This window comes from Suncus etruscus, chromosome X, assembly GCF_024139225.1.
Source record: "Suncus etruscus isolate mSunEtr1 chromosome X, mSunEtr1.pri.cur, whole genome shotgun sequence".
Lineage (NCBI taxonomy): Eukaryota > Metazoa > Chordata > Mammalia > Eulipotyphla > Soricidae > Suncus > Suncus etruscus.
Window position 1 is genome coordinate 37017646 of NC_064868.1, and position 24974 is coordinate 37042619.

The window sequence follows — 24974 nt, forward strand, 5'->3', positions numbered from 1 at the left end:
GGATTTCTACTATACATTAATATTATAATAATCCATTGTTTTGTTCATTGTTGAACTTTATTACAAAAACTATACTGATTTTAGCCTTAGGTGAGTTACTGTGAATTTACTGTTGTGTTTCTCATGTGTATCTCAGTTATGTACAGATGAATATTATTGCCACTGTTGCTTAATTGTACATTGCATATGCATGCTATAATTTATAGACTCAGATCATTGTCTGTTCAAATAGGTGTTTTAGGCTTTTATTGTTACTTCAAATACATACTGTAGTTCTGAGTATTGATATGCATTTTATTGGGAACATAAAAAAGTTTTATTCTAGGAATGGAATTGCTGGTACATTGCTTTACAAGGTAATTTACATATTTTCTTCTGAAGTTCCAATTGGCTCTACATTCATTTTTCTCTAAATTTTACTATAAGACTAAATGTTTGCCATTTGAGTATAAAGTAATATGTCTGTGGTAAAGAGTGCATTTTTATAAATTAATCATATTTGGTTTTTTTCTTAAGGTAGTCTCATCTACCCAAAGACACTTTTCTCTGTCCTTCAAAGCAGGCACATAAACTTCTCTATTCTGATGTTTCTCAGATGTTATGAACTGCTTTAACTTGACAAACATTTTACCGATAGATAATTGTCATATATAAATGTCATTATTTGAGTTATTGGGACATTTATTTTTCTCTTCATTTTCTTAGTACCAACCATTATTTTGATTCATAAGTCAAAAAGGAATCTTAAGTGCTTCACGTAGGGCCAATCACTAATCCCACTTAATTTATAATTCTAGAGTCTGGCTTAAAGCACTGATTGCATGGAAAGTCCAGATCACTTAACAGTTAATAAAATGACATGTGCAAGATCGGTAATTCTTGGCATTAAGCTTTGTCATATCTAAAGATTTTGGAAGGGGTTGAGACCTGGTGGTCACATTGATGAATCTTGACTAACCATGCTGGCAGTTCGATGTAAGGGTCTGAAGGCGCCTTTCTGCTGATGTACCCCAGACCACCGAGGTGGTATTAGAGGCATTTTGGGCCATTGCCTTCCATTTTCAGAGGCCACTTTTCAGTGATGCACCTAGTGATGCTCTGGAGACCAGGTGATGTTTGGAATCGGATTTCTGTCAGCTGCATGGAGCCCACCCAATTCTATGCTTCCTCTCAGCCACTCCAAGAAACTTTTTAGCCATTGCTATGATGTCCCTCTGTGAACAATATTAGAAAATATCAAAGCATTTACCACTTTCCCCTCTTATCCTAAAGATATTTGTGGTATGCTTTATATGTTATAGTATAATTAAATCACTTCTAGGACTTCAAATAATATATAATTAGTCAATATTCCTTAAGTGGACTTTACACAGAGTTGCCCAACTGCCTTTTAAAAAAGATATTCTAGATATACCAGATACTGTGAGTAATACTTTTAGTAACTATGCCATTGACTTTGTATACTAACGGTTTTATTCAAATGAGTAATGGGCAAAGCAAGAATGGGATAAAATGGTGGTTTTATTTTGCATAAACAAAGCATTGACTTAATTTCACTATTTTAGATTTTACAAATTTATAAATATGGAACACAATTACTATTTTAAATGAAATAATGACATTGGTCTTAATGCAGAATTTCTCTCATACTAAAAAGGGTTTTACTTTTTTTTCAATGTTAAGTGCATTTTTTAATTCAAGATCTTTAGATAGTTGGAGTAACTCTACCAGAGGGACTAATCCTCCTGTTTTGGATGAGGCATATTTTTTGTCAGATATATATGCTAAAGTTTACAAGCATTTAAGCATTTAGTATATATTCCTAATATATGTAAGCCAAGTGTCAAGTGCTAGGGATGAATTGAACTTCAGCCCCACTAGGAGAGACATATATGTAAAGTAATAAATGGATTTTGTGATGTTGCAGTGTAAGTAAACTGAAGGAGCCATAGTACCATGCTTCATGTAATTAATTTTGGTTTATCTAACTGATTTTGAAAGAGGTATAATATTTTATCAGGAAATTATTAGTGAAAGATTGAAGTTTTTGACATAAAAGAACTTGGTAAAGACAGACAGGTGAAATGCCAGATACTGATTGAAAATTATATTAAGTTTGCTGAAGTATTAAATTGTGGAGTAAAAACCCAATGAAGTGAGGATGGAAGAGAAGGTGAAGGACGACCTGGTGAACTTAGGAGCCATGCTAATGAACTCGATATTGTCTTGTTGGTGGAGGAGAATCAAGTCATCAAATGGTAGGATAGGCTTTTAAATTCTGAGCAGGCCATTTTAGTTATAGTTGGTCAGTTTTTTATTAGTTTGTTTTTCACATATGTCGTGGACAGGGGATAGTTGGAAAAAGTGAAATATAAAAACAAAATGAAAAGTGATATGTTATTAAGTTCTTATCATAACAATAACATCTAGCAGGTAAACATTACTCCAAAGAAGATTATTTGGAAATTGATTATATAGGAGGTTGGGCAAAAGAAGGAAATTCTGGCCATCTTTTACAGAGTACAATAGTTAATAATGTCTTTATTATATTATATATGATATATATTAATAATGTCTAATATATAAATGTCCCTTTACTTTCTAATTATTTTCTCTTAAATTTTAGGCTACACTTAAATTCATTGGTACCTATATTGGCAGTACTCATATTTTTCCAGTATTAATAATTAACAGAGGTACAACACGTGCCAGATTGACGTTTAATATGGAAGGTCATGAAGAATTTTCAGTACATTATAAAGATGAATCAGGTATATGTTTTGTACTGTAATGATTTTATTGTAAAGTGCAACAGTTTTACAATAAGTTAAGTGGAATAATTTAAGGGTTATTTCTCTTAGATACTTTTAATGAATCAGTGCATGTTTTTCTTACACGCTATAATATTTTTAGTAATATATCAGTATCTAAGGATACTTTGCAAGTGTTGACAGAACCATGCTTATTAGTTGATTTAATGTAAGTATGGAAAGCACAAGTTTATGTAAAAAAATAAAGTATTACTTTATACTTTTAATTTCTCAAGAGGTTTGGATAAGTTTCTCTCAAGAGCTCTATAAACTATGATATGAATATATAATCATGTATTAAGTATTGATGTTAAATTAATTTTAAAATGACTTTTGGCCACATCCAGCTATACTTATTTGATCACTCCTAAATTTGTGTTCTGTGAGCACTCCTGGTAGTGCTCAGGGAAGCATATGGGTACAGGAGATCGAGCCCAAGCTGTCCATGTAAGGCAAGTGTCCTACCTGCTGTACTGCCATTTAGGCCTCATAGAGTTTTTAAAATGAACATTTACATATGTTACTCATTTGAGATAGACAACTTAGAGTAGAAGAAATGGAAACATGACAGATTATTACCATAGTGAATAGCAGATACCATAGAAGTAACAGAACTTTTTACTTAAGGAGCATAAATAGTAGAAAACTTTCCTGGAATCAACAGTATTCTTTTTTTTTTTTAAATATGGAACGCTTCACGAATTTGCGTGTCATCCTTGCACAGGGCCCATGCTAATCTTCTCTGTATCGTTCCAATTTTAGTATATGTGCTGCTGAAGCAAGCACAAGGAATCAACAGTATTCTTGAAGAATGAGGAAGGCTTTGAAATGAGCTGATGTGGTCAGTATTGAGACCCAGGATTTAGATGAACTGGACTAGAAGGGCAACTGAGAACTAAATTGAAGATAATTGTTTTTAGATTTCTATTTTACAAGTTAGGCAGTATCAGTAAAAATGTTTTCTTCTAGATAGAGGTGTTTCTTTAATTTTCCTATTGCTGTGATCATACAAACATGAAGTTGATGAAAACACAAGCTTGGACAGTAAAACTGGAATGGGAAGGAGGAGAGTTCAAAGGTACTCGGAATTTAGACATTTTTGGACTTGGATACCAACTCAGCATAGGAATTAGGGGAGAGTACAAAGTCTAATCTGACTTCCTTTGATTTTTAAAAGAGAAGTAACTCTCCATTCTTGATGTGATTTACAATGAAAGTGAAATTGTATTACAGGGATACTTGGTTTAAGCAAGCATATGTTGTTTGAGGACACCATGTAATGATTAGAGTAGGCAGAAAGGCATATGAAATATGTATTTTTGTTTTTGAAATCATCTGGATATTGAAACTATTTGCTTTAACACTTTGCTCTCACCAACTCTTCCATATGTTTTCATGTGTCTTATTCAGTAGATCAGAGTATATTAATTACAATTATGATCTAGAGCTATTCTGCAAAATGCCTTTCTTTCTACAAATATTACTTAATATTAGCTCAAATCTTCCTATAGGTCACAGTATTATGTTTTCAACTACTTTACCCCCAACCTTTCTCTTCATGCTAATTCCAGAAAAAAATGATCTTTTTAAAACAAAGATTTTTATCACTTCTCTTCTTCAAAACTGTGCTAGTCCCATATTTTTAGAGGCAGTGGTTCTCAATAGCAGGCATAATACATAGTCTTGGATATATATACATTGATCTAATACTAATAATTAAAATGAAATCTATAATTTATATGTTCTGAGAGTGTATTTTTATACATAAATTCTCATTTATCACAGCTTAAGCTTGTTTTATCACAACTTTCTGGGTTGCTTGATAGAGGAATTATGGGAGGGACAATGTGGTGATCCCCTTGATATTATCCCACCCTTTCTTTCCAGTTCTCTCCATTTACAGGTTTCATCACTGGAGTCTGCAGTTTAATTCTGTTATGTATTTGCTCTCAATTGTCCTTGGCACCCTTTCTGGATATTTATTTCTCTTTAGTTTTTCCTGCTTGAGATCTGACTCATTTTAACCAATTAGCTTCAACCTCTTGAGTTCTTTGAATCATCAAACCTATCCTCTCCCTATCTAGTTGGTTGAAATTAATGGTTACCTTTGATCTTTTAGGACATTTTATATGTTTTATGATAGCATTAATTACATTACACATGAATCCAAAATATACACATTATTTCTCTTGCCTCCTATACCCTGAGCTCTGAGTTAAAGAACTATTTGTATAGCTTTATTTTTCTACTAGGGTGTTAATAATAATGTTTATTATAATTATTGTAATGTGCTCTGCACATTATAGACAGTCAATCACTATTAAAACTCTTGAATTATTTGTTTGCTATGCTTAGATCTGCCCCAAATGTAATAATAAGTGTTAATTTATTTCTTCATTTAAAGTATTTTCTATTATTTCTAAGTAGTTATTTTTCTTTATAATGTACATATAATAACTTACATTAATGTACACTTCCTGGCTTTGTTGATTATATGGGTTTTCATACATTAAGATGAGTGAAATGAATAGGATACACAGATTGGAATACTTTCCTAGATGGGATAACTAAAATCATAATATTTTCTTAGGTTAATCAGAAATCATTAGAATATATAATTTAATAATGGTTTAGGTGAGGACAAAATTCTGCTATATTAGATCTTTGAGGAATTTTTAGAGATTTATTTAAGTGACTATAATTCTTGAGTCTAAAGTTCTTATTACTGTGTCAGCTGTTTCTGTATTTCCATCTAATACTTCTGTCTTGGTGTGATTTCATTTTGATAAAAAGATTCTTCTTTAGGGGGTGGTAGTGATAGTACAGCAGTGAGGGCTCTTGCCTTGCATGCATCTGATCTTGATTCCATCCCCGGCATTCCATATAGTCCCTTGAGCAATAATTTCTGAGCACAGAGCCAGGAGTAAGCCCTGAGCATTGTAGGGCTCAAAATGAAACGAAATAGAACAAAATGAAACAGAAAATATTCCTGTGTTTATCTTCCTTGTAGATGTTAGCACCAAAGAAGATCTGGGTCTTCCTTGCTCTGTAAGCACAGGAGGAGTCTTCTAATAACCTTAGCCCTCTGATTTAATCATTATCTTGACCTTAATTTCTTTTGACAAACATCTCAATATGACATGATGCTTGAACAGTGTATATTTAAATGGATTTATTGCTTCTTTTGATGAAAAATGTCTTTGTTACATTTTTATGTCAGTTTTGCTGACTAGAGACATTGTGTTTTGAATGATTATGTAACCAACAACTTTAAAATAGCCCTGCATAGATTTAAGTACCGTTTTGATGGAGTATCTCAAAATTTTGGTTCCATATTGAGCAATAGTATTATAGATATGTATCTGAGTTTTTTAATATGTGTATTTTTCTCCCTGTTTTACAGTAAAGATCTCAGAACCTGAATTTCCTCACATATATTTTTTGGAATTAGATGCGGGCACAAATTTGGAATGTGGCATAGAATTTGCTCCTCGAGATGTAAGTCAAGTTTCGGTTACATTCATTACTAATGAGTTATAGATAATCCTAACAAACATCTCATAAATCACCTCATCTTTTTTTGTTCTGATCTCTTTGTGAGAACATATTTATGTGTGCCTTTTAATTCAGCAAAATCATTGCTCGAGGTCTCTATTTCATGCTTCCAGGTATCTCTCCAGAGGTACATAACACATCTAAAAAATCTACATTCTTGCGCTCTCATTTTTCTCTAAAAATATTGGATATATGTATTGTAAAAGAGGAAGGTTGAGGCTAATCGACAAATGACTTCTGTTTGAGCTAACCCATGCTTTGTATTTACATTCATGTGAATATGTGTAATGGTTTTGGAAATGTGACCTGAACTTATCAAAAAAGTTCTGTGAAGATTTCAGAGGGTCCGTATGATTCTGGCTTTTTCTGTGTTGTTTTTGGATAATGATTAATAAACAACTAATAGCACCAAAGTATAGTGTGCAGAGTATTTGCCTTCTATATGGCCACCTTGAGTTTGATTCCCAGCATCTGATAAGGTCCCCTGAGTACTCTTCGGTGTAATTACTTTATGCAGAGCCAGGAGTAGTCCCTAAGCATCTCCAGGTATCCCCTCCCCCAAATAACTAACATACGAGAGTTATACTTCTACATGGTTAGTGTATAAGGTTCGTATATTGAAGTGTATTTTTAATATTGTATATAAATACCATCATGCCTAACCCAATTCTTGTAGACTAGAGTGAATTGTTGATTATAAGGTTAATTATAAAGTCCTGGATGGTGGTAGAGGATGGTGAGATTGAGGAATGGAGAGAGAAGCCTTTCTATGCACCAAACCCCTCCCACTGGCGGTCTCAGATTGGTGGTGAGGAAATCATTCACAGGCAGTCAGGTTTCAGGAGACATCAACTTTATTCAGGCCCTACTCACCATGTGTGGCTCCTAAGCTTTTAACCTTTTAAGCAGGCTTTTTTCAGCTGCCCTGACATCTCCCTGTTTCTGCCAGTCACTTCTCTTGCTGAATTCTCTCTCTCCCCCATGTCCCTCTCAATCTCCTCCAATCTATACTCCTAGTGAGCAAAACAGAAAGCCAAAGACCCTTCCCAGATGTGGACAGGTCCGCCTCTCAATGTGAGCAAAACAGGAAATTGGGGGAGGGGAGTAACATCTGAACTACGTGAAAATTATAGCACAATAAGAAGGGACAGTGAGTATGTAATTTTTTAGCATTTCCTGTTAAATTTCTTATAGATTTTATATGACTTTCCTGTCTTTTATAGATAGAATGTTGGTTTAATTTTTCTATTGTTCATTCTGAAATAATCTGGTATTCCTTCAAAATATATGTTTTATCTTTTTCTATTACTCTAAAAGTAGTTATCTTTTTTCCTGAGAAAAGTAAGAATAGTTTCTCCCTGATCCCCTTCACCACCCCTTTATCTATATTTTATAATTTTCACTTATTCTTATGCCAGGAAAGTATTCCAGTTTTTTTTAATTTATTTCCTTAACTTGAGAAGTAGTATAACAACAAACTCAGCAATTCTATGTGTGCAGAATAATACTTTGATATACATAGATATTGTCAAATGATGCTACATAAATTAATTATATTTTTCAGGGATTATCTCATAGCTGAAATTTTGTACCATTTGACTCTCTTAACCCATTTAATGAGTGATAGTCATCAAGTTTGTCGAACTTTCTTTTGGGTGGGAGTTGGGACACACCCAGCAGTGCTTGGAGATTATCTATGCTCTGCACTCAGGGGTTACTTCTGACAGGGCTCAAGACAATATGGGCTACTGAGATTGAACTTGGGTTGGCCTTAATGAATGTCAAAAGCCCCATTCCCTATATTATCTCTCTTGCTTCCAGTTACCTTTTGTAAAATGTTATTTATGCTTTTTAGTTTGTGAGCATGCATTCTTCATTTATTAAATGTTTTTATTGTTTTAATGCTGGAGAGTAATGACCCCTTTTTATTGATTTTATTGAGTCATCTGTTCTTTCATGTATTTGAGTCTCTAAATTTTTTATCAGTTTTATTGGTATATTGAATATACAGCTTTTGGTATGGTCAGTTTTCTATACTTTTAAAATTCTTTATTTTATTAATTTTTACTTTATCTTTCATTGGCTCCTTGTTTGGGGTACAGGTTACTTTGCTCGTATAAGGCTTGGAGACTTTAATAAAGAATATATTTATTTAAAATTTTTTGTATAAAGCACTGTGATTTACAGAACTATTTGTTATTGTGATTTACACATACACTATTTTGTATCAATCCCATCACCAGTATTAACCTCCTTCCACCAATTTTCGCAGAGTCCAAACCAAAATGTGCTCTTCTCCCCATTCCTGACATATAAACAGGCACATTTCAAGTTTAGTTGTTAGAGTATGGATCTCATGATTTCACTGTTGTTGATATTTGATTTAGATATTTAGTTCTGCCCTTTTTTAATACCACTAATATACCTGAATCCCTTTAACCCCATCCTCTATTATTTTATTATTATTATGATCTGTCTTTCTTCCCCTCCACTCTCTTTCTTTCTCCTCCCTATATTTTGGGGTCAAGTGTGTTGTAGGCAATCCTCATTCAAACCATTGTATTTCCCCATGCAGTTATTCAAAATGCACATAGAAGTAGTGATATCACCCTATATTTATCCTTCTTCTGTCTTTTTTTTTTTTTTTGGTTTTTGGGCCACACCCGGTGACGCTCAGGGTTTACTCCTGGCTATGCGCTCAGAAGTCGCTCCTGGCTTGGGGGACCATATGGGATGCCGGGGGATCGAACCGCGGTCAGTCTGTCCAAGGCTAGCGCAGGCAGGCAGACACCTTACCTCTAGCGCCACCGCCCAGCCCCTCCTTCTTCTGTCTTAATTTAACATGTTATCTTCCAATTCCATTCATGTTTTAGCACATTGCATGATTGCACCATTACTTACTGCTATTCAAGAAATTTTGAATATGCACCATTGTATGTTTGTAACAAATCTTCATGACTCACTAATTTGTTGTTGGATATATAGTTTGATTCTAACTCTTAGCTCTTTACTGAGAGCTGCAATGAATAATGGTGTGCACTTGTTCTGTTTTATAAATATATTGCTATTGGTGTTTTTCTTTAATTCTATTAGCAGTTATTTTAAGTATTTTTCTGGCCACTCAGGTGCATCTATGTTTATGAGTTTTATTTCTTCCTGATGTATATGTAATCATTGTGACCTTTTTATTGTACTGTTGTTTTTTGTTTTGATGGGGCTCATTGATTAGAAAAAATGTGAAGTCACTCTGCTTTTCTCTGTGGCCACATTCTTCTCAAGGTGCACTGTCCAGGGGTGAAAATGGCTCTTCTGAGTAAAAGAGGAACCAGCTGTTGGTTTCCTCTGCTTCCTTTCTTGGGACTCTGTGGCTGAGCGGAGCCCAGTTGAGTTGGCTGGAGGACCCTCCCCTTATTCTGCTCCTAATTGTTCTTTGCTTTTCCTCAGGGAGCACTCTAAATAAATAAATTCTAAAAAATATTATTCAGGGCCCGGAGAGATAGCACCACAGCGTTTGCCTGGCAAGCAGCCGATCCAGGACCAAAGGTGGTTGGTTTGAATCCTGGTGTCCCATATGGTCCCCCGTGCCTGCCAGGAGCTATTTCTGAGCAGACAGCCAGGAGTGACCCCTGAGCATCGCCGGTGTGGCCCAAAAACCAAAAAAAAAAATTATTCAGTCATGTAATAACTTGTACTTCTTTATCATTTACACATTTAATTTGTCCAAAATTTCCTAAAGTCAGTCAATATAGCTGTAAAATGTGAGCTTCCACAACTGCTTCTGGCAAAGTTCATTTTGCTGAATATGTTCCATGTTATTTCCTTAATGATTTTTGGACATTTTTGTTACATTAGACAGTATGACGTCTTGAAACACAGCTTTTTACAGTGCCTGTAGTTTCTCAAAATGTCCAAAACATTTTGGGTAAGAAAGAGAGATGTCAACAAACCTTTTTCTCCTTCATCTCTTAAGATGGCTAAATTCAGGGTGAGGAAGCCTTCCCCTTGGGGCAGCCTAAGCAGGGGGAAGGGCCTGAGGGCAGTGGGCAGGACTCAGAGGGGGCCAGATATACACTGCTATGCCTGTACAATATCACATGGTAGTTTTGCCAAGTCAAGCCCATCAGAAGCCAGTCTTCAGAGTGCCCTGGAGCTGCTCCCAGGAGGAATAGGCAAGCACTTCTGTGTCCTTGGGATGCCAGCAAGGAAGGGAGGAGTCATTATGATCTAAAACACTTTAAGAAGATAGAAACCTAAAAATAAATACCATAAAAACACACAAGATGGAAAGTAATGATCAATATTGGTACTCAATGAGATCGAGAAGAGAAATGAGATAAAAAAGAAAGACTGAAGCATGGCACTATATGATAAGTTCCTGATGGTTAATAAAAGAATTGTCAGGGAAACAAAATGAAGTAGTTTTTAGTGACTGAAATATAAAAGTGAGTAGTTGTATGTTAAATGTCTTTTTTCAGTTTATTTCTTGATATCTGTGTGCTAGTATCATTGCAGATAGAGATAATCATCAGCTGAGTTGCTTGCTTTGATTTGCCAAAATAAAATCATGAAAATAAAATATGCTGTTTTTGTAAATGCTCTATAATTTTTAGGACAATTGACTACAAAAGACTTGGTGACAGATGATGGAATTTGCTGTGGCTTGGCCAGTATTTTATTCTGTTCAGGATTCTATCCTTAAACAATATATTTGGGTTGTTTACACAAATTTATTTCTCAATGCTGTATGTGGAGGAATTAAGAATCATGAACCAAAATCATTGTAGGGCGAGGGTCATCTTTTGGCCTGGCTTCACTGTGTCCTTACCATAATGGAAGTCACAGGAGGTCACTCTGGTGCCTCCTATAAGCAATAAACACACTTCATCTACATGATTGAAGCAAATCCTAATAGCCCTACCCCCCATAACATATCATGCTAGAACTTCAACCGACTACATTGTTTATACTATTTTAAACATACATAGATTTGAACTCTAAACACACCCTTTCTGCTATTTTGTTGTTGTTGTTTTGTTGTTATTGTTATTTTTAAGTTTCAGGGCTTCATACTGGGTCTGTACTTACGGATCACTTGAGGCAGGACTCCAAGAACCATTATATTAGATGCCAAGCATTGAACCAGGGTTAGTCACGTGCAAAGCACCTTCCCCACTGTCCTATCTCTTCAGCACTCAAGTTTTCTGTTGTTTACTTCATTTAAAACTTGTATGACTTTCACTTACTCATCTATGGGTTTTAAGAAAAATAAAAGATATTATTGAAATAATTCTCAGAGATGAGGGATGGAAGTACTAGTTCATGATATTAAGCTCACCACAAAGAATGGTGAGTGCAGTTAGAGAAATAAATACACTGAGAACTATCATAACAATGTCAGTGTGTGAGGGAAGTAGAAATCTGTCTTGAATACAGGCAGGGAATGGGGAGTGAGGGGGAGATGGGGGCATCTGTGATGGGAATGTTGCACTGGTGAAGGGGCATGTTCTTTTTATGACTGAAACCCTACTACAATCATGTTTGTAGTCATGGTGTTTAAATAAAGATTTAAAAAAACTTTTATGACTTTCAGCAGGGATTTCTTAGTACAGCACAACACTAGATATATGTACCTCTGAAACATTTGATTCTTGTGGTCATGATCTTAGAAAAGGAGTCATGCCAGTGATACTGATATTCTTCCCTTTCCTATGTTGAAAACATTTGCTGTTTTTGCCTAGATTCCTCCTTCTGCCATTCAAAGTTTGGCAAGACCTCCAAGTGTTGTTAGAGGGTTGACTTTGTTGTACATCTGGTGAGGCTTGGGCCTACTCCCAGCAATATTTAGGAACCCATGTAGTGTGAGCACCGCAGTGACTCCGCTCTTCAAACTAACTCTCAAGTCCAGGATTGACATTTTTAAAAATATTTGAAGATTAGCTTAAACGAAAAAGTCATTGGCTTTTAATTATTTGAAGATTAATTGAAACAGAGATTCATTGGAAAATTAGTTTAAACAAAATATTATTTAAAGATTAGTTTAAATACAGAATCATTGATCTTAATTAAAAGCTCAGCATATTGAAAGTAAATCCTTTGAAAAATAATGCTTTTGATTATTTTGATATTTTTAATTTGAAACATTGTAATATTTGTTGGGATTACAGTTAAATTCTGTTTTATGTATGTAAGGCTCAGCTCACCCACCACCAATGATCTATGAAATTCATTTCATTTTCATAAATTTATATGACTTGTAATAATAAACTTAACAATTTTCTTTCTTTTTTTTTTTTTTTTGGTTTTTGGGCCACACCCTGTGAGGCTCAGGGGTTACTCCTGGCTATGCGCTCAGAAGTTGCTCCTGGCTTCTTGGGGGACCATATGGGACGCCGGGGGATCGAACCGCGGTCCGTCCTAGGTTAGCGCAGGCAAGGCAGGCACCTTACCTCCAGCGCCACCGCCCAGCCCCTTAACAATTTTCTAAATACTTTAGCATTGACATGACCTTAGTTGCATTTTCAGCTCCTTTACATATTTCCTTTTTATAATTTCTCATAAAGGATGTGATTCATATTTTTACATTAATTTCAGAAATTGATATTTATGCCTAGAGCCACAAATTTAATTCTACAGGCCCCTCCTTCTCCTAGTTTCTCATTTTTTAACTTAGGATCTCAGGATAAGGGAGGATATTACTAGCTAGAATTCAAATATGTAAGCCATGTCAGTTTTCAGGTAAGCTCCTGGAATCATGCATCTAAAAAATGAGACAATATCAGGTAGGATGAATGCTTAAGTTATTTCATTTCAATACATAGAATAATATCATTTGAGGCCTAATGTAGTCTTTGAGTATTTTTTTTAAAATAATTTTTATTTTTAGTTGAGAAGCTTCTGCAAACCTGATTGACATTTTACTAAGTAAAAATGCATTGATGGAGTATTTATGAGGTATAAATTAGTTATAATAAAATTATTTTTACAGAATCTCAAGTAGTGCACAGGTGATCTAGGGCATTTACCCATCAGTGTAGGGGTCTTTCCTATATAAGTTGTAGTGGTCCTGCAACTTGCAGTGTTCAGAGAACTATATGGAGTAGATCTAGGAAAATTTATGTTTTTTGTTTTTCCATTTACAGTTAAAAATTTCCCTTCTAGCATTGTGTATACATTGTTTATACATCATCCATAAGTTTTGCTTGTCACTTTTGAAAAAATTGAATGAATATACTTCATAAACTCGTGGATTCTTATTGAATTCATGTTTTTTTATGCTTATTTTTTCCTTATTTTTTATTATTAACTGTAGATTTATACAGTTCATTTAATTGTTACAAGAAAGATATTTGTACGATTTTAATCTTCTTGTATTCTTGAGACTTAACTTTAATGTTTATCCTGTAACATGGTCCTTGTACTATTAAAATGTGTATTCTGGGATGTAGAAAATGCAAGGGATATGATGCTTACTTTGAATCTTAACCAACTCTAGTTCTGACATTATCTGGAATTAAATATGATTACATATAATCCCCTAAGTACTGTCCCAGATGATTACTGAGCACAGAGCCATGAATTGCCCCTGAGTACCCGCAAGAATGTGCTGTATTTGGGAAGAGTGTTTTGTGCTTGTTCATTAGATCTTATTGGTCAGTAGCATTTTCAAGTTTTCTTTATTTTTATTTTATTTTATTTTTTATTTTATATTTCAGGTTTGTTAGGCCACATCCAACAGTGCTCAGGGTTTACTCCTGGCTCTTCACTTAGAAATTACTCCTGGCAGGCCTGGGGACTATATGGGATGCCGGGTATCAAACTCATTTTGGTCCTGGGTCTGTTGCATGTAAGACAAATGGCCTACTACTGTGCTATCTTTTCTGCCATCCCTTCTTTATTGATTTTTCTGGTTATACTGGCAAGAAAGTTTGATTCTCACATCTAATATTTCTCTGTTCTGTTTTTCTCTTTTTTTAATCAACATTTTTTCCCATTGATTTAGAAGCTCTTAGGTTTGATAATTATTATTATTATTTATATCAGTTTTCAAGGATCTTATATTCTGGTGTCATGGCTCTCAATTCTTCTGGTAATACAAACACTTCTGACATTACGTTATATCATCTTTCTTTCACTTTACCATTTTTAATATAAGTTTACAACATTTTGTTTAATAGCCATTCTTGTTCTTTTTTGACAACTGTTTGTTTATATGAAACATCTTTTTCAATTATTTCATTTTGAGTTCTTGCTTCTCTCCCTTTGCTTTTCACTCTCTCCTCCCCCTCAGCTTCCTCTCTACTCATTAGTTGTTTATGCAGCAATTAGGGGCAGAACATTTGGTTATGGTCCCTGCCAATATTTGCGCACTGGGTTGCAATACTCACATATTTAGATATGAAAGCGTTTGGTGAAGAATTACATTTGGTGATGCTTGCTGGAGTTTGTATATTGAGGCATGGAACCGATAGAGTCACTTCTATGAGCTATTGTTCTCTTGGTTGTAGTGATTATAAGGAGGTGGTACACTTGGCTTTTGCTCCCATAATCTCATTTTGCTCCCATGATCTCAGCCAGAGATCATCATATACTTCACTGTGGCATTGAAGATAACTAATAGTAGTGCCACTGGTAACACATTCACCCTGTGAGGTGATGATTGGAATTTCACTCTTGACCTCTTGCCTGGATAAGACACCGCCATGGAGATCATCCTGGTTGCAGCATCAGTGTGTCTTCAGATTTCAAATTCATTTCTTGAATCTTGGTTTTTGTTTTTGCTTCTTTTTGTTGTAATGGGACAGTCCCAACAGTGCTAGGGGGTCAAAAGGTTCATTCATACTTTGACTAGAGATGACCTTTTACATGTTGTCTGTGCTCTATTAAGTAAGCTACATCTCTGCCTTGGTAATTTTTTGTTTCATTCACTCCTCTTGATTGGAGTGTTCTTTTTTGATTTTTGGGTTTGTGTAACCCAAGTGATAATGGAGGGACGCTCAAGAGCTATGCCATGTATTGTCAGGACTTGATTCTGGGGGCTTGCACCAATGAGGTAGCTCAGTGGATAATTAGCACTTGCCTCCCCCTCTGTTATATGAAAATGGTACATTATATAGTTGTTGCACAAACACAATATAAATAATATGTTCAATATAAAGATTCAATAAAAAGGAATATATCACCACCTCTAAAATTTAAGATACTTAATATCTCCAGTTTCATTTTGTTACTTTGCCTATTTACATATGTATCTAGCATATCTAAATTCACATAATCTGAATGAAATTACAACGTATGTTACATTTTTACTCTGGCTTCCCTGGCTTAGAGTAATACATTTTAAATTTATTCATATTATGTATAACAGTAGTATATTCCATTTTATTGTTGAGACATATTCTGATACATCTATTGAACAAAATTTGTGTCTTTTCATTATTAAGAGTGAATTTGCACAAATCTTTTTGCACTGTTGCCGGGGATTTGGGGAGAAAGGAACTCTCATTCATTGATGGTGGGAGTGCTGTATAGTCTAGCCTTTCTGGAAAACAATATGGGCATTCCTCATAAACCTGGAAATTGAGCTTCCATATGATCCAGCAATACCATTCCTAGGGAATTTCCTAGGAAGACCAAAACACAATACACAAGTGTCCTCTGCACCCCCTCTATGTTTATCGCAGCACTATTTACAATAGCCAGAATCTGAGGGGGAAAAAAACAGATGCCCGACAACAGATACGTGGCTAAAGAAACTGTGGTATATATACACTATGGAATATTATGCAGTTGTCAGGAAAAATTAAGTCATGAAAAATTCCTATACATGGATGGACATGCAAACCATTGTGCTGAGTGAAATAAGTCAGAGGGAGAGAGATATACACAGAGTTGTCTCACTTATCAGTGGGATTTAAGAAAAATAAAAGGCAGTATGGTAATAATACCCTGAGATAATAGAGGCAAGATCTGGAAGGACCAACCCATGACATGATGCATACAAAAAAAGAGATGAGTGCAGTTAAAGGAAAACTACACTAACAACTATCATTACAATGATAGTGAGAGAAATAGAATGCTTGTATCGAAGAAAAGCAGGAGTTGGGAGAGAAGGGAGATGGGGGGGATATTGGTAGCGGGAAGGTTGCACTGATAAAGGAAGTTATACTTTCTACAACAAAAACCCAACTATCAGTATGTTTGTAATCATAGTACTTAAATAAAGATGTAAAAGAAAAAGTACATTAATATCATAATAATTAATTAATAAATATAATTAATAATATAATTATGGAAATAAAAAATGATGTCTTGTCTGGTGGTAACTTTCCAAGCACTGCAGAGTGTGTCAGCTATGAAAAAATACTGTTTTGCAAAATAATTTACGACTTACTCAATTTGTATAATTTAAACGTTGTACCAGTTACCTCATTTCCTTAATAACTGCCATTGTCTTTCTGATCCAGCTTATTTCATTTTGCACAATGCTTTTAGTCTTGTTCTTATTTTTTGTATGTGATTTTTCAAACCAAATCATATGACATTATATGTTTAAATCACTTTTTCCTTGATTTTTTTTCCTCTTGAGATTTATTTTTTTTAACTTTTATAAAATCTTTATTTAAGCACCATGATTACAAGCATGGTTGTAGTTGGGTTTCAGTCATAAACAGAACAACCCCCCCCTTCACCAGTGCAACATTCCCCCCACTAATGCCCCCACTCCCTCCTTCCCACCTTTGCCTGTATTTGAGATAGGCATTCTACTTCTCACTCATTTGTTTCTATTACTGTGACTATAGTGAAGATATGAGTCTTGTATCTTTTAGAGATTCTGGTTTCAGAACTTTGGGATAAGTACAGAATTGATCGTGCTAAGTAGGATAATATTTCTGGTAACAATACTGTTGGTTATATTTCATGTGGTTGACACAGGTTGTATCCTCAGCACTCCTGTGAGCACTGCCAGGAGTGTATCCCGAGCCCAGAACCAGAAATAATCCCTAGCACTTCTAGGTGTGCCCCCCTAGACCCCAAACCAAAATAAAATAAAAAAATACTGTTGCTAAGAGGGAAATATACTCTAAATGTTCACATTTCCACCCCAACTCAAACAAAATCACAGTCACTTTCTGAAGTGAGGGTTATTAGCATTACTTTAGCTTTAAGCACAATCTCCAATTTTATGTTTTAATCTTGTCCAATAAGAGTACAAGTGTAATCAAATATCTTTCTGTCAGGTGGCAGCACACAGCTTTACCCTTCACGTTATGCTTAATAGCTTCAAGGCTTCAGAACTTCATGCCCTGCGCCGTTTGAAAAATATTCCTTTGCTTTCAAGGACAACACCACTTACTAAACTGTGTCACATTCAAGCTACAGGTATGTAATATGAGATATTCAGTTGATGTTCATAAAGCAAATATTTATAATTAAGCTAAAAGTTTAAGAACTTGGTACTTATTTTTATATTTTTAGTAATATTTTAAACCAGAACTATTAGAAGGTAAAGTCATGATATTTTTTGTGTTATTTAAATGTTCAGTGTGTGAGAGTGAATGTTGGTAAACAACCTGGGTATGTAGTGTCAGAAGAGTGACTTTTGCTAAGAAAATAGGATATAACTTAAAATTCCAGTTACTTTATTCTGTGAACAGGGTTTTATTGTACTTTATTTTTGAGTATATGGTTTGTAATAATGTTAAAGTTGCTTCTGAGAGATAGCTCAGTAGGATTAGTGCATTCCTGACATGCACTGGATGTGAATTGGATATGTGGAACCACCTTGTTCAGTACTCCTGGAAGCTCCCAGTACCACATTTAACCATCTGACCAGATTAGCTGAGTATCACTGAGAATGGCCCTTGAGTTTCTTGTACATTGATTAGATGTCTTCTCCCCCAAAGTGTTCATGTATGCTTTAAGCATACAGCATTATGATACCACATCCTCCATTCTATTTCTAGCTTCCTTCTTATCTGCCCCTTCCGACTCCCTCAACTTCTCCCCTTACCCTGCGCCTCACCCTTCCTTGAGCTATTCAGTTTTGTTCTCAGAGTCTAAAAGGCTGCTTTCATTGTTCATTGTCTGTTCCTTGATTGATTCCTCAAACTCCACATTGATTTCTCATATTCCACATATGAGTAATATTTGTTGGTATTTGTCTTTCCTTTCAATTAATTTTGTTTAATACAACACCCCTAGTTCTAGCAAAGCTGAGGCAAAATGCAAGGTTTCATCTTTTCTTTTAGCAGAGTAGTGGCCCAATGTGTATACATATATGTTTGTGTAGGTAACTTTTAAAATAATAAAAATCAAAGTATAATTTTAAGCATTGAAAATAAAAATGAAGTGATGAAAATGTTATTTATGAATGCTTGCTTTCCTGAAAAGTTATAAAAGGGCTAAATACATTTTAAGAAAATGTATCAAAATTAAATTATTAAATCTTTACCTATGTTTTCTCCAAATGTTGAAGTATAGTCAATAAGTTCCACAAACCATATTTTATATTTACATTTGTCTTTTCATCATATATGTTTGAATATCCATTATAAAATATTTATTACCTTACATTAATTTATTTTCATGATTTTGATATTAAGTTTTCACTAATAATTCGACGCTCATTTGTTAGTAATTGAACTTTGCACCTAGTAAAAGAAGCATCATAAAGTAGCTTAATTAGAATAGAGATTTATTTCATTTTTATTTAAAATACAGAACTAGGAAGTTTACAACTGGTAGGAAACATCCATGAAATTAATGCTTCTCCCTTAATTTATATATATTTTAGACAAAAATATTATTCTCTAATTTTATTTTCTAAATTAGGTGCATTTTATAAAATATATAAAAACACATTTAACAATTTTAATATTTTATCAGTAAGTCACATTGATAAATATGGTAGACACTCAGAATGTGAATATTTAGAGCATTCATACTTTGATATTGCACACATTTTTTTTTCGGTTTTTGGGCTACACCCATTTGAAGCTCAGGGGTTACTCTCAAAAATCGCCCCTGGCTTGGGGGGACCATATGGGATGTGGGGGGATTGAACCGCGGTCCTTTCCTTGGCTAGCGCTTGCAAGGCAGACACCTTACCTCTAGCGCCACCTTCCCGGCCCCAATATTGCACACATTTTTAATTTACTTTATTTTGGCACTATATATCTAGTACTCCAGATTTATTTCTGGCTATGTGCTCAGAGGTAACTCCTGGCTTGGAGAACTGTATGGGTTGCTCGGGATTGAACCTAGGTTAGCTACATACAAAGCAAGTGCTGTACCCATTTCACATCTCTCTGATCCCTTTACTTTGTTCTTAATATTATTTTTAATAGCTTGGATATTACTGCCTCTGTAAAGATGGAACATGTTCATTTTAATATAAGCCTTTTCTGGATGTTATATATCTTTATTCATTATAGAAATACTAATAACCATTGCAGAATATTTTAGACTCACAGATAATAATCCTAAATATTGTCATAGTTTTTTTCTCCTTCTTTGTATGCTGATGAAGTGAGTTTGTATAAATTTTCCCTAATTAGGTTTGAATACCCTATTCTCTGAGTGAGTTACATTGCATCTGAAGTTAACCCTTGGTAAAATCCTGTTGCATTTTACAAAAGACTTTTTGTCGAGTAGTATTATTTCAGCCCTCCTTCAATGTAAACTGTAACTAGCACTTAATTACATAAATTGAATCTCTGTGTGGTTAAAAGTTTATCATTTTAGTTTTCCTTGCTTTGCCCATTAGGATTAAGCTTTTATGTTTGTGGATTTTTACTTTATCACCGAGGTGTTTTATTAATAAATGTAACTGAGCTCTTTTTATTTCATATATTATTGTCTGCCTTTATTTTCTATATTTTCTTTTAACCTGGCCTAAACTCTGCTATTGGGACCAAGGCCCATAACTTGTCACCATGATACTGGGCCTGGCTGTGCAGGCCTGGTAGTTAAGAGCTTGAAACAAACAGTGCCAGTGGCCATCACCCATGTCTCCTTTAGGGGCCATACGGTATTGGGGATCAAACTTTGTACATATTACATTGTGAGACAGAAACCCCATTCCATTGAGCTATATATCTTACCTGTAATTTTAATTGATGAGGAGGGTTTGGATCCCCACTGGCAGTAGTCTTGGATTTGACATTAATATTTTAGATATAACAACACAGTCAAGATCTTTGAAAAGATACTATCTGGCAGGGGAGATATCATGGCCACGAAGGTGGTTTTTCCAGGGTGAGCCTTACCCATTGCACTCTGGATGGGGTGACCCCTGAAATTTTACCAAATATGAGATTTACTGCATAATTTGTTGCATAATTTGTTGTGAACTGCATTCACACTGTCCCTTGAAAACAATTTATGAAGAATTGATAAACTTGGCTCTATTAAAATTTAACTGCTCTGCAAAGACACTATAAAGAAATCAAAAAGGCAAACCAGTTACAGTGAGAATATATTTCCAGAAGGCATATCTGATAAAATAAAAAACACCCGCTATCCAGGATAAGCATAAACATTACTCTTAAAACTTACTAAGTTAACCAATGCAAAACTGAGCCAGTGGGGATTGAATTGCATGGTGATGACACTTGGCCTATCCATGTTAACACAGGTTTCCCCCAAGTTCCATACAGTGCTACCAGTTATATAGAGCCAGAAATAAGCCCTAGGTACCACCAGGTATACCTACAAAACAAAGACCAAATATTGAAGCTCTATAGACACATCTCTCCAAAGATAGTCAAATGGTAGTGAAACCAATAAAATTACATTCAACTTCTTATGTTATCAGGGAAATGTATCTTAAAACAAGGATAGGATACTACTCTCCACCAATTGAACTGAATCTAGAATGCTGCCAACACAAAATGCAGCAGAGTATGTGATACAGCAAGTGATAGCCATGGATTTCTTGGGAAAGTTTGCTTTGCTGTTGAAAAATGACATTGCACTTTGGAAGACAGTTATGGCTTTCATTTTTTTTAAACAAAACAAAATTATTTTAACAAATATAAATTATAAGATCAAGCAAATTGTGCTACTTTGAAATGATAAGAAATTGAAAATGCAGGACCTGACCAAATAATTTGTATACAGATATTTGTGGCTATTGTGCTTATACTTGCCAAAAGTTGGAAGCAGCCAAGATATTCTTTGGTAACTAAATATAAATTTATAATGTGATATATCTTGACATTGAGATATAGGTCAGCATAAATAAGAAAATGATTTATTAAGTCATGATAAGATATGAAAAATCTTTTAAGTTGAATAATCCAATCCCAGATGATTGTATACACAAATCTGAGGAAAGAGGTCAAGTGGAAGAGAGAGTGCAAGGCCTTGGGTTTGATCCCTAGTGTTAGATTGCCTCCAAGACTGCTGGTATTGTCCTGATAATTCCCAAATACTACTGGACCCAGGCAACACTATGTCACTACAACCTGACAATAAAGGCATATAACCTTGTCTGTTTTTAAATATTTATTTACTTATTTAGTATTCTGGGCCACACCTGGCAGTGCTAAGGGCTTACTTCTAGCTCTGCACTCAGAAATCACTCCTGGCAGGCTAAGGGAACTCTATGGGATGCCAGGGATCAAACCTGGGTTGGCCATGTGCAAGGCAAACGCGATACCAGCTGTGCTATTTCTCTAGCCCCAGAACTGTTTATACTTGAACTACCTGACCTAGATTATCTGGAAGTACCTTTGGGCACCCATGAATTGACTTTTTAAAGACTATGCTTCATTTCTACAAATAAATGGTATTCAGGAAAAGGTACAACATTAGAAACAAAAGATCAGTAGTTTCAAGGGGATAATACTTGGACGGTAAAGGTGTTTTTAGTTAAGTGGATTTCTTCTATGATTCTATACTATATATCTAATTTTACTTTTGATTCAAACCTAGCACCAAAAATGATCCTAAATGTAAATAATGGACTGTGAGTTTTAATGATGTGCCATTTGGAATATGTACATCACTGTGGTGTAGAATGTTGAAAATGCAAGCAGTGCTCCTTGAGGCCAGGAAGTATATTTTTCTTTACTAGTTAAAAATCAAAACTGGAAAAAAAATAAAAACTGGAACATTGTATCTGTGGTAAACCATGGAATTGCTCTTTTCTTTGTGAAGTTAATAATGGAAGAATTATCTTTTTATTGAGTCATAACAAATAAAATTATTTGAGTTTATATTGTTACTATTTTACCAGTATATTTACTTCTCTTTGACAGGATTACAAGCGCCATTGACATTTTCCAAAACAGATTTTGTATTTGAAATTCCAATATATGATTTGGACTCTAATAATAATAATAAGAGAAGTGAGGTATGTGTCTACAGAGAATTGATGCAATTTATAACTTTATTATAGTGTTTAGTTTATTGAGTTGGTTATTCTTACAGAGAACTTTCACATATAAAATTTATAATTGTCACAGTATATGAACACATACACATCAGTAAATCATGTATGTGTGTGTATTGAATAGAAATATTCAAAATATTTAAATATGATTGGAGTAAACCTCTTTAAATTTTTATTTTATTTTATTTTGTGAGTAGATCAAAAACAATTGTGATCTACAGAGTCCTTCATAGTTGAATTTTATGTATTCAATAAGTCAGGGTCCTTCCAAACACCAGTGTCAAACTTTTCCAATGGACCTAGAGTGCATCCTATACCACCACCTTTTGCCCCCTGGCCTGCCAGTATAACAGGCCCCTTTGAGTTTAGATGGCTAAAGTTTAGGTCCCTTGATTCTACTATAGTTGACTTTGACTTGGATATTTAGTTGTGTCCTTATTTATTTCCCTGACAATGCATTTGAGACCACTTGGCCCTTTGCCCCCTACCTTTCTTTATTCATTGTTAGTTTTATAGAAAAATGTGGGAATATGTGGTAAAATAAAGTAATCCATGTCCCAAGGTTCTGGGTAAAAGGCTGCAGCCCCAATTTAAGGGAAAAAAAGCGATTAAAAATACAATATAAAAAGGTGTGTGCATGGCAAGGTTGTGTGTGTGTGTGTGTGTATGTCATGCGACTGTGCACTGGCACAGCAAAATATGGGGATAATAGAAAGGAAAAACCTTTGGCCTAAAAACAGGGAGACCTTACACATGAAGCCATAAGACTAAGTATAGGCTCCAGGCAAACTAAGTTGTCTAACCCCAAAGTCATTCTATGTGGTTCCAGTTAAAGTTCTTCGCAACCATAGTTGTCACATTCAGGTTTTTGTAGTTAGAGATCCTGGTTTTTTTTATAGATCCTATGTTAAAGTCAGGGTGACACGGAGAATCTTCTGGTTTCATCTAACCATTAGAGAACCTTGCCCAGAAGCAGGTTGTTGCTGTTACCAAGTCATCAGGGTGTCATCTGAACCTACCCTGAGCAAGTCAATGTTAGCAAAGTCAGCATCAGGGCCTTCCCTGGTAGAAGTCTGATTCATGGTGATGGTGTAGAAAAATGTGCTTATTCCAGAGATGGGATTCAAGGTCCAGGTTAATGGCCAATGTCCAATATTTTGACTTCTAAGCCAAGTGTTTTTAATGGTGAAAAATTCAAAGCATTTTCACTAAGGTCTGGCACAAGGCAAGATATCTTGTCCACTATCTCCACTCTTATTCAACAAAGTATTAGAAGTCCTAGAAATAGCAGTCAGACAAGAGAAGGAAATTAAAGGAATACAAATTGGAAAAGACGAAGTCAAACTATCTGTTTGCAAACATCATGATGATATATATCAAAGACCCTAAAGAGTCCACAGAAAAGCTCCTGGAAACAATAAACTAATATAGCAAAGTTGCCAGGTACAAAATAAATACAGAAAAGACAGTTTCATTCCTCTATACAAATAATGAATCAGAGGAGAAAAAGGTCAAAGAATCCATCCTATTTAAAATAAGGTCCCAAACTATCAAGTATCTAGGAATCAATCTAACAAGAGAGGTCAGAGACCTACATCAAGAAAATTTCAAGACACTTCAAAAGAAATTGAAGAAGACCTAAGGAAATGGAAGAACATTCCATGCTCATGGATTGGAAGAACCAATATCAAAATGACCATTTATCTAAACTACTATATAGATTCAATGCAATCTATTCAAATTCAGACATTATTCTTCAAGGACTTAGAACAATCAATTATAAAGTTTTTTTGGAACCATAAATGACCTAGGATAGCCAAATACATATTAAAACAACAAACTAGGAGACATCTCATTACCTATTTTGAAGATATACTACAAAGCCATAGTGATCAAAACAGCATGATATTGGAACAAAGACAGATTTTCAGATTAATTGGTCAGAAAAGAATATCCAATGACAAACACCCAAGCATATGCTCAAATAATTTTTGACAAAGGAGACGAGAATATGAAATGTAACAATGACTGTCTCTTCAACAAATGTTGTTGGAACAATTGGAAAACCATGTGTAAGAAATTAAAGATTGATCCGTATCTCACACCTTACACAAAAGACATTTTAAAGTGATTTAAAGATCTTGAGAGTAGGGGCCTGAGAGGTAAGACATTTGCCTTGCATGCAGAAGGATGGTGGTTCAAATCCAGGCATA

General features: G+C 34.8%; 1 protein-coding gene and 2 non-coding genes across 3 annotated transcripts in view; 2 read left to right on the forward strand and 1 right to left on the reverse strand.

The window, feature by feature from the left end:
• Nucleotides 1-24974, forward strand: part of CFAP47 (cilia and flagella associated protein 47) — a 433368-nt gene that overhangs the window by 64144 nt on the left and 344250 nt on the right. The window contains exons 20-23 of the mRNA XM_049766890.1: nt 2627-2771; nt 6214-6308; nt 17603-17744; nt 22628-22722. Of these exons, the coding sequence (XP_049622847.1) occupies nt 2627-2771; nt 6214-6308; nt 17603-17744; nt 22628-22722 (477 nt within the window). The remainder of the gene's footprint in view (nt 1-2626; nt 2772-6213; nt 6309-17602; nt 17745-22627; nt 22723-24974) is intronic.
• On the reverse strand, nt 3490-3596 carry LOC126000195 (U6 spliceosomal RNA). The gene has a single exon (XR_007492556.1). It is a non-coding gene; the product is annotated as a U6 spliceosomal RNA (small nuclear RNA).
• On the forward strand, nt 20572-20733 carry LOC125999998 (U1 spliceosomal RNA). Its single transcript, XR_007492407.1, has one exon. It is a non-coding gene; the product is annotated as a U1 spliceosomal RNA (small nuclear RNA).